Here is an 11,630-nt window from a genome sequence, read left to right on the forward strand (position 1 = left end):
CCATTGTGATTCATTAGATCAATATTGTTAATTAAAAAAACCTAAATACATATTTACATGATACATAGTAATGACTACGAGGCCAGTAGAAGACATTTTGTAAAGACTGTAGCAGGCCTACGTACTAGATGATCTCTCACATGACTGAGTTGTCTCTCTTTTTAGTAGTGTTTTTCATAAAAGAAATTCATACATGCAATAGATAAAATAATGATGTGATTTAAAATATAATAAATACATAAAAATAGAGTTAAAGCTAAAACCTGATTTAAAACATAAAAAATTAAAAAAATGAAATCTTGCCCTTTATTCATGTTTGTTGGGTACCGCAGAGCAGCTGACACTAGGTAAAACCCCTCCCACTTACACAGTGGTAAGTTCTTCATGTATCCGTGCCTTAACTTTAAGCACATTGTTCATACCATTAAGGATGTGCATAAGTATTTGCAGAATCAAGGCCTTAAACTTCTGCATAGTACTTTATGCTCTATAATGCTTAATCTTAGGCATGGTGTCTTTGAGGTGGAGTCCTTGGCTCTGTTTTAAAATGTTGTTGGTTTATAAGAACACATGTAGTGGGGTTTTTGGTTGGTAATTCTGAAGCTCGGTACGCAGCAAACAATCTCCAATATCTTGTTCTGAAGATTTGAATTATGAAAGTTGAAAGTGTTCAAAACCTTACCTGCTTGTCTTATCTAATATTGGCATTTAAGTTAGCAGTAGGTGAAGTAGAGTTTAGATAAAAGCTTGGATGTCAGACACTGTAAACCTCTTAAGATTTCAAAACTTGTCTGAACATCTCCTGAAGACAGATTCCGACAAGACCAAATTGTGCCTGATCCGCACAAGGTGGTCTGATTTCATTTGTGTGAATAATTTTTGTAGAAAGCATAACCCACCTGGAAAGGTTTCATTTAGTTCCTACCAGTTCCCCTTAATATGGGCATTCGGTGCACTTGAATCAATACCATTCATGTGGCCTGAACCCTTTCCAAGTGATCTTCACCGGTTTGATCACTCTAGTTCCCCATTTCACCTTCCCCATTTTATTTGTAGATGCTCTTTGGGCTGAGGGAGGAGTGAATAAGTGGTTCAGCTCTCACTGGGGTGTTAGCTTCATAGTGCAGAGATTAAGGGCACTTTCAAACCACTCATCTGGCACTTTTTGAATGTCTTCACTTAATACTTGGGAAATATAAAGGGCAAGTGCTGCCTTTCAAAGTGTTTGATACTGGACCACTGAAATCATTTAGACTTTTTTACTCAGTAAGCACAGGAAAATATCTTAAAAACCCAAAGGTGAGATTTTTTTATGGTATTTAGTTGACTAAAGATGCAGATGGACACTTAAGTACTTTTGAAAATCCCATTAAGAGTCGACAAAAAATTATTAGGAGCTTGGGAGGAAAGGCTGTGAAAGAACTAGGGTTATTTAGTCTGGAAAAGAGACTGAAGAGGGATTTGATAAGTCTTCAAATACCTGAAGGATGATTATACAGAGGATGGAAATGGGTTTTTCTCTGTGGCTGTAGAGGAAAAGACCTCAAGTTGCAGCAGGGGAAACGTAGGTTGGAGATTAGGAAGATCTTTCTGACAATGAGCATGTTCAAGCATTAGATCAAGCTACCTAGAGAAATTATGTAATCTCTGTCCTTGGAAGTTTTCAAGAGCAGGTTAGACAAACACTTGACAAGGGTGGTTTAGCTGAGGGTTAATCCTGCCTTTAGCAGGGAGCTGGACTAGATGACCTTGTGAAGTCCCTTCCAGCCCTTTTTTTCCTATGATCCTATGATATGCACTTTTTGTGCTTAAATACTTTAAAATATTTGGGCCTTGGAGATTTTACAGTTGGATTTGAATTACATCAGCAAAAACAGACATATATGTTGATAAAGATACTCAGATCCACTGAGGTCAGTGATGATTTACACCTGCTAAATGATCAATCTATCATTGGCTTTAGAAAAATGTAGTGAAAAAATGCAGACATTGAGATAGGTTGACTCATATTGCATTGTTTGTTTATAACTGGGACCCGAAGGCCTTATGCCAATAGAAATTAATAATAATAGTAATAAGATAAAATGAATAAGATAAAAAAATCTTCTGACATATTGGGCTGCTTTATCCTGAGTAGCTATGGAAATTCTGCCTGCAGAACATACCACTACCCATGGAAAGATGGGTAGGAAAACAGATATTGCGTGTGGAGCTGCCAATTTAAAAGTAGAAAATTGTGTAATGCATTGATGGCTCTACAGTTTTTTTCACTCACAATACCACGTTTTAGGAATGCAGTTGGGGCAATCTTTAATTATACTTTTTCCAAATATTTTAAAATAACAAATGTTAATAAACATGCACATCCATTTGCATTTTAAATGAAGAATGCAAGTCTGTTTCATGATTAGCAATAGTAAAATACATTGATTGTCATTATTCTAACTGATTGGACCTGAAGCATTGCATGGTAAATGTAATATTAAACACATAGTGACTCATATCTCTATTCATCACAGACGCACACTTTAGGAAATTTTGCCATTGCCTGTAAGACTTGAGTTTATTACCTAGCCACAGAACCAAATTTCTAGCATCCTATAAAATATCATCAGCAAAATGTTAGGATATTACTTTTATTTTATATATTAAATCAGTTTATTAAGCACTAGCATTTACAAATCTAGCTTGTCTCATGCTAGAAATATAGCAATGTGTCAGATAGCTAATGCCAGTTTGAGGAAATTAAATTTTCTTCTCTCTTATAACGTTAATTCTAGAAGAAAGGCACCGTGAAAAAAGACAAATCATTATACACATATGGGTGAGAGATTTATTGCTGATGGTGACACATAAATCAACTAAGGACTGATTGTGATACATAGTTATAATGAAACAAACCTAATGCCTATATTATTTTCCATCTTTTACCAAACACACTAATAGCTCTATTAAAATTTGCTAAGAATCCATCTAACTATTTTTGAATGATAGCTTTTTTAAAAAAAGTCAATTCATGTGGATAATAACCAATACTTACCCAATCCTATTGTTCTTTTGCTTGGAAAACTCCCATTGACTCCAATAGCAGTGCCATGAATAGACTAACTACTGTCAATTATCTCAATACGACAGCCAACTGCAATTTGTTTAAATCAATTCTGTCACTATAAAGTATAAAATGTTATGGCATTAAATGTTTTATGGTTTATAAAATTATTAATATTGGTTAGTCACTTTCCCCAGCTTTCTTCAAAATACTATTAGGTCATTAGAATGAGTTCTTAATAAACAAATACTGGACAGGATGTTATTACTTATTGCACCTGAGAAAATTATTTTACGCCTTATAAATCAAATTATTAAGATGAGGTAGGTAATTTAACTTGGGGGAAGGGCATAAACTTCATTGTAGGATCAATATGAGATTATTTAAATTCTGTGACTAGGCATTTTTATGTAGTTATACTACAGATTTATGATTAGTTTGAATGATTAGCATGAGAATATTGATTTATGTTATAGTTGTCTGTCTCCATTATGTTTTATATTTTACTTTCAAAGTAGGCAGATGTTTGACATTAAGCATACAGAACAAGGATTATATTCATGACACTTCTGTGACGAGTGCTGCTCCCATAGGTACTTTGAACCAAAAAAAAAGGTACTTTGAGCCTGTTGCGTAGGCCATTAAAGTCGGAGAGCTGATTAACCATGTTATTCTGAAGTCAGGTAGTACATAGGGCAGGATAGCCTCTTAGACCATGCTACTGCCACAGGAATAAGTAATAAGAAAAATAAAGGAGCAGTTCTTCCAGAAACTGCACATAGTTGATCAGTAAGGGTGCACTGTGGTGCCACTATATGTGGAGCAATACTTTGATTTAGCTCAGTAGCCTATGCTGCCAGGGCTTTTGTGGAGTTCCTAAGTAATATCAAATTGTCCCTTCTGTGGCCTACACCTAAGGGAGAGGTGTGCCTTTAGTTTCCCTCCTTGAAAACTCTCCCTATCAATGCAGAAAGCCTTATTAACTCAATATGGCCTTGAATTCTAGATCTATTTAAAAAACTGTAACCTCCATTCTCTGTTCACATCTCACCAAGATTCTCAGCCATTACTTGCAATGTTATCCAGAGAATGGAGTATATTCATTCAAGTCCATATGTAATCTAAGCACAAATCAGCAATTATAATACCATCAAAAAGTTTAAGCCATCTGTGGGCTACTTCAGACTTGGAACTACTGTTTTTATTCAAATAGAAGATGACCCTGATTAAAAGACGATCCCTCAATAATTAGATTCTATATATAGAAATTTATATGTTTGTTAAAAGTTTCCAGGTATAGAATCTAAATATTGGAGGTTTGTTTTGAGTTTGTCCCCTTCCCACTGCTACACAAATTGGGGTGATGGGGTCACATAGCCCCTTTGCTCTCTGTTTTCCCCCACCCATTTCCTCTAGCAGCTCCTTTCCCCTCTTTTTACTGTTGGACCTTGCTCTTCCTGAGCACATGGAAGTAAAAAACAAAGTACCAGTGCATTTAGTTCATCCTGAATTGATTCAGGTTACCTTTTTTTTTTTTAAACTGCTGCAAGTTTTAGCACAGGTATTCCACAAACACACTTTGAGCGGCAGTTGGGAACCTACTGTGTAGTACAAACTATGCATGATATTAACCCAAAGCCAAAGGCTCATGATTTCCCACACAGTTCATTGGGCTGGGCTGGGCTGGGCTGGGCTGGGCTTCACCAGAGTTGACAACAAGTCAAGCCATGGTGATCCTACCACTTAGCTCTGCTCAGTATCTGTCTGTACTCCAGATACCCCTTACAAAGGATCCATGTCCCAAATTAACCCTCACTTGACTGGAACTGGGTGTTTTTGTCACAAGACCTGGGATCCTCCAATAATGTGTATGCAGGTAAAGCACAGGGCAACCTGGTCTGGCTTCACCTCCTGGCGGGTGGGGCCACGCTAATCATATGGGATAGGCTGAGAGAAGGGGCAACAGCAGGACGCGGGGTGAACTATTTTGGGCCCTATTTTTTGGATGTTTTCCAAAAAAGATATACATTTTTCGGTGATTTCTTAGTTAGTCTAATGAAAGGTATCATCTCTGAACCAAGAGCTCTAGAGTTTTGCATTTTGTGATGTTTTCCAGGCATTTAAGGCTGGTAACGAATCAGAAATCATTGGAAATAGGAAAGAAAGGCACAGCTCAGCTGCAGGAGTGAAGACAAAGTCAAAATGTGTAGCATGTCAGGCCTCACCATGACATGAAAAAGAGATGGTGGTGAGGGGGACTGCACTTAATGGGCCCTAATATATGCTTTATTCTAATATATGTTACACTAACCAATTCTTGTGCTAGGTTCCCATCAGCATGTTTGCCCAATGTTGTGCAGAGTGACAATTTGTCCTGGTTTAGCTGGGACAGTCCCAGATTTCAGAGGCTGGACCCAGCTAGCTGTTGAGAATGATAATGGGTGTCCTGAAAACACAGGGCTGCAGGCCACAGCTTGGCTGGGTGGCATAGAGCGCCTTACAGGTAGGCAGGCAGGTAGGGTAACATATACTTATATTCTGTTTGAAAAACTAACTAATTTTAAAATCACAGTAACAAAAAATAGGGACTGCCAAATTACTGTTCCTGATTTTTACACCTCAATTAACAGACAAAAAACACCCGAAATGTGCAGAGATTGTTTTATGCTACTCTTGGTTTTCAGTGAATCAAGAGGAGTGACAAAAAAGTCAAAATGATCAATGAATGTAATTCTGTGTGAATTGTTGGATGATGGCTTCAGGGTCAGGTATCTAAATGGTACTTAATTTTGAAGTCATCTACCAACTAGTTATAACTGGAGGAATAAGGTTAACTGAATAATCCTGACAGACCAGAATTGTATTGAACTACATTCAGTAAAGAATCTTGTTCTAAATGCTGGGTCAAGTGTAGTTAATGTGTAAAATCTCTTTCTAGAAATGTTATCATAGGATTTTCTTGACTCAGAAAATTTTGCCAGTGTGTACATCTACATTAACAACAGCAGATAGAATTAAAAATGTGATTACTAATGCTGTTTTTTCATATAAATACTAAAAAGAAATCCTACCTATAAAACAGAGATAGGACCAACTTCAAGCTACACATCCAGATCTGCCTTTAGTTTGGATTTTACAGGTTGAACCTAGCTCTGTATGGGGGCAAATCTAAACGCCCTGAAAGTTGGGAATACTCTGATTAGGATTAAAAGTGCAGACCCCAAGTTTAGGAGAATTTAAATCCATGGTGCTTGATCCAGCCCAAGTTGGAGATCAGAAAGTTCAATTCAGGGCTCAGCTTTGAGCCTACCAATGCTTTCAAAATAAGTAAAAAAGATGTAAAGATTTGGTGAAGAAAATTAATAAAAGCTCTTTGAAAATGTTGTGGAAATGTTCTGCATCCAGTCCTGCAGTCTCTGCGGAAAATCCATCCCTGCACAACTTAAACATGGTAAGGGTTTATTGAATGGGGGCATGTACACTCTTTGCTTTTTACCTCTGTGTATCCTTCTATGAGGGAAAGTCCTTGAGAATTTAATAGACAGGAAACTAATGGATCTACAGCAATTACCCTGAAAAATCTACAAGGTTTAGTAGGGAAAAGTGTTCTTTACTTTTTAGTAAGGAAAACTTTTCCTTACTAAATCTTAGTAAGGAAGATTTCTACATTTAGAAATCTAGAATTTCTAGATTTCTAGAAATTTCTACATTCTACAGGATATTTCAGAACGAACTATAGAAATTGGAGCTCAAATATTGTGCACCATATAAGCACATCAGTAAACAGGTAGACGACCTTTGACGTGCCATAGAGCTTTTTCATTAGGGGCCTACTCAAACAGCCTGGGTAGGATCATTTTCTAGTGTCAGAAAAAGGGATCAGCTCCTGCATTGGTGGCACATTAGATGGAGCCAGCAACATGTGCAAGCCAAGCTTTTTAGAATAGCATTAAAATGGACCCCGTATCATTTTTGTTTTGCTTTGGGTACGGCTCCCTTTGTGGATACATAATCCCCCATGGAAGTCAGTGTGGGACTGCTGTTTGTAAAGCCTGCCAGATCAGGTTTCAATAGAGCACTTTAGATAAAAAGAAAGACACATGAAGCAGCCATCTTCACCACGGAAGTTGTTATAAAGGCTGCTGATGAGGTACAGGCTAGATGTCGATCAGCTTTCGAAACCACGTTTAGCTGCTGACACTTACTAGGGATACGTCAGTTACTTTTGTTCCTGTGTTCTTCTGCACTTCGTGGAGATTCCTTACCGGCGCTCTCATTCATTGGTTTGCATTGTATTCCGACTGTGCGATTCATTTGTGAGGGCAGAAGAATTTATGGAGCTCCTTTTTAAGATTTTGTTAATGATATCTTTCCACGTCTTCTTGTACTGATGTCGTAGTAAAGAGTACACAAAAGGGTCTGAAACAGCTTTGCTGTATGCCAAGCACTTGGAAATGACTCCCCAGTGAGACTCGATATTGTCTACAGATAATTCTACCAGTCTGCCAAGAAACAAGAGGAAAAATGTTACTGAGACACAGGCACATCCAAAGTACTGCCGCAAAGGGAACAAATTGCTAGTTCAGGAAGAGACCCATTCAGTTGTTTTTCAACTGAACCAACGCACTTAAAAATAATTTGTTTGGATCATGCCAGATTCAATTAGTTTTCCAGAATTTTCTTGTCAAAACAAAATGTTGGTTTGTTTAACATGAAGTAAAGCATTTCATTTCATAACTCCTCTAGGAAAAGCAAAGGGAATGAAGGGCTAAATTCACTAGAATGATGGAGGAGGTGGTATTCTTAACCGCATAGCTTGCTTGTAATAGGGGTGACCTGAATTCCATTTCTAGGGGTTTGAACCCACATTTCCCATGCTCCCATTGCCTTCAAGCTCTAGAATATTTTTTGTTCCACTTTGTATAAAGTGATTGAGAAATGTACCTCAGAATACAATATAGCGTGATGCTTGGGAAACTGTCCTGAGGATGGAAGAACCTCAATTCAAATCTACTCTTTATGTGATGAAGGGAGTGGGGGGGTCACATAAAAAGTAAAGAGTGGGATGGAGAGGGAGATTTGAACCCATGCCTTCAAATTGCAAGCAAGTACTTGAAACTATTGAACTATCGTGTAAAAGTGTGCTGGCACCTTCAGGAGTTTTGTATTTTTTTTCCAGCTAAAACTTCAAAAAAACCAGAACCCTATATATAAAATCTCCAGTTGAGTTCACACATAATTTGGGGATGATACAAATTGCATTTTTCAGTAAATTTATTATATGCCAAAAAATTTGCCCACCTCTACTTGGGAAAGTCTTATGACAGGTAACATACATTCAGTCATTATCTTTTAATTCTCCAAGCCTGCCTGAAAAATGAATGCTGCTTTCTCTGATCTCTCCTGGGACACCTATTTTTACAAGATCTTGGATAATAAAGGAAAAACCTGATTTTTTGCGTTGTCCTTCTTCAAGTGCTATTTTTAAATAATGCATTTTATCAGTTTGTATTTCTTAATGAGCAGACATTATAGAACTGTAATGGTAATACATTGAGCATAATCTTCAGTGCAAAGCTGCATGCAAAATTACACTTTGCCGGGAGTTTATTTCTCCCTTTGTGCAGCATCTACAAGTGTCCCAACATTTGCAGCGTGTTGAGGCAAGTTGGAGCAGCCCCAGGTTGGCAGAGGATTGGGGGGTGGGGAGGGCGTCAGCCTGCCAGGGCTGCTCTACCCTGGCTCAGTGTGCTGTAAAGGCCCAGGCTGGAGCAGAAGGGTGCTCTAGTGCAAGGCTAGGAGGCATGCAGCCTCCACACCATAGCACCATTGTACCCCAGCCAGCCCTGGTCATCACCTCCATGTGCATTTTGGTGCATTAAATGACTTCACTATAAGACGGTACTTGTCCCAGACACTACAGCGGAGTTAATTAATATACTGGGCCCTAATACAGGCTCACATGTAGGCAATGATGCTTTACTGCAGAGCAAATTCTCCAACGCTGTAGTAAACTGCATGTGTAGATGAGCCCACTGTTTGTTAAACTAATATTACTGTCACACTAAGGGCATGGGCAGGCAAACAATTACACCACTTTAAAGTGCCAGGGGAAAGACTTATTAGCATCAGCTAATTCATTGTCACCATAATTCATTGTAACTGCTTTGTTTGTTTGTTCTTGTCCTGGATTGAGTGAAGCTAAACCACAATGTTGCACCCCTGGATGAAACTTGAGGTGAATAATTTGTGGTTTAGTTTCTTTTTACCAGGACAACAGTTTCAGCACATATGGCTAGACTGCAGTATATTCCCTTCCCCATACTTCTTCAGTCAGTAGAATTGTTTTATTTGACCACAATCTAAACTGAATTGTAGTGAGTAAATTAATTCTCTAGTCTTAAAAGGTGCTTTTTTTCTTCAAATTTCCCAGTATGATTTTCTAAATATTGTCATAGATTGAGACGCATCAGTTGTCAAGCTACTGAACAGTCTATGTGGAGCACTGCAGGGCAGTACTATATAAAGTGCTCTTTAGCAACACCTGATAGTTCAGAAACATCTTTATTCTCACAGAGGAACCATATACAGTAATTCTTCCTGTATATCAGCACCTACTATTAACAAGTATTGTTAACAGTCGGCACTGACAAACCAGCTGGCCCTTGAAACCAGCAAGTATTATGCATCTGATGAGGTGCTCAATAATAGGTGACCAGCCGGACCTCTATTAAACACAATGGAAAAATTAAATAGGCGTTGAGTGGGTCCTAGCAGAAAGTGGGAAAGTTTATTAAGGCGGGATAACTTGGGACACTGTTGGAGAAATCTTCTGGTTACTGAATCAGTCTTTTAATGGAGAGCACTTACACATTTACAACGTAGCAATATAAATGATAGGATCATGTAAATGCTTTGAAGCATAAGGGAAAGAAGGCATTTCATAACTTGAGGTCTTCTACACTGATATTAATAGAAATAGTTCATGCTGTGCTGATATTTTAGGCACGGCTGACAGAACAATATTGAAAATTCTCCACAATTTTCTCTTGCAATGCCTTTGAGAAGCACTGAAAGGCAAGTTCTGTTCAATCTATGTTTGTTGTTGAAAAACAATTGATTTTTCTGAGGGAGACTAGCTTTTAAAGGATGCGTGACCTGCTCTTTCAGATGAAAGTGCTCCAGTCTGCTCTTGGAAATCAAACCTTTGCTGAACACTGTTTCCAGCTGCAAGTGTCACTGAATCTGTATATAGAAAATGAGTTAATTGGTAGGGTTCCTCCAGGAAAAAAAAAGTCCCAATGCTTTTTTCAGGGACCATGATTGAGGCTTGGTTTCTGAAGGAATACTAACAATAGTTTTAATAACTCAAGTGTCTTACAAATGATTAGATTTTCTTATTTGTTTTATTAAGCTGTCTCTTAAATCATGACTTCATCTTGCTTTTTGAAATGGCATTAAGAAATAGTGTCATCCAATGGACAAAGCAATGGACTGGGAATAAGGAGGCCTGCATTATTGAAGCGGCTGTGCTGCTTACCTTATATACTACCTGTGCTTCCCCTGCCCATCCCACCCTTTGTTTTTCCTGGCCATTTGGGCTGTGAACTCCTCAGGGAAGGAGCATCTTACTGTTGTGTTTGCACTGTGCCTAGCACAATGGACCCGGAGTTTCATTGGAGGAACGCTAATACTGCAAACTCCTTTATGTGTGCCTTACACTAAGATATAAACATTTTTAATATTACTTTTGTAGGCTTAAAACTGATTTTATGACTAGTAACAGGTCCAAGTATACCCTTTGCATATTATTTTGGGAACAGTGAAAGGAAGGGATTTAAGAGGCAGTGCAGCAGAAAGGTAAGCTTCCGTCAAGCTTATTGAATTTTCCTAAATGATGTCTTGTAAGGCTTTGCAAAGCTTCAGGTGTTGATTCAATTTGGAGGAGGTTTGGCTTGATTTGGTGGCCAAATCTCTGAAATGAATCAGGGGACCAATTAAAAAGTCCGAATCGATTCAAAGCTCTCTGAATCAATTCAGAAAAGTTTCAGAGAGGTTCAATGATTTGGGCAGTCCCTGCTTGCTGCAGCAAAGAGCTGTACCTGGACTCCGAGCTGGTAACTAGGGGCAGGGGGTGGGCTGGAGGAGAGGGGAGAGGACCATGGGAGGACCCCTGCCAGGCCCCCCCAACTCCCGCCCACTCCTCCAGCCCCGCAATGGCTGCTCTGCCTGTCCCAACTCCCGGTGCTTTAAAAAAAAGCCCCTATGCACTGGGTGCTGCCGGGCAGAGGGGTGATCCCTGCTGCCCCTCACTGCCCCATGCTGCATGGGGGGCTCTGCCATGAGGCCCCAACCCCCCCATACCCTCAGGCCCCCCTCCCCATGGCTGCCCCATGCACCCCAGCTCCGGCCCTTTAAGAACCCCCCCCCAACTCACCAGCTCCTGCAGCAGCCTCAGGGTTCAGGGGGCTCATGCAGAGTCCCCACATGGTAGGGGGCAGTGGGGATTGCCCCCTGCTGGGCAGGATCCAGTGAGTCTGGGGGTTTTTTGTTGTTTTTTTCCTTAAAGGGCCGGAGCTGG

General features: G+C 39.3%; 1 protein-coding gene across 1 annotated transcript in view; it reads right to left on the bottom strand.

The window, feature by feature from the left end:
• Positions 1-7,108: 7,108 nt before the first annotated feature.
• GPR26 (G protein-coupled receptor 26) overlaps positions 7,109-11,630 on the bottom strand; it is a 21,549-nt gene continuing 17,027 nt past the window's right edge. The window contains exon 3 of the mRNA XM_019555650.1: positions 7,109-7,551. Coding sequence (XP_019411195.1) covers positions 7,323-7,551 — 229 coding nt within the window. The 3' untranslated portion in view covers positions 7,109-7,322. The remainder of the gene's footprint in view (positions 7,552-11,630) is intronic.

The sequence above is a fragment of the Crocodylus porosus genome, unplaced genomic scaffold (assembly GCF_001723895.1).
Source record: "Crocodylus porosus isolate Cpor-Errol unplaced genomic scaffold, CroPor_comp1, whole genome shotgun sequence".
Lineage (NCBI taxonomy): Eukaryota > Metazoa > Chordata > Crocodylia > Crocodylidae > Crocodylus > Crocodylus porosus.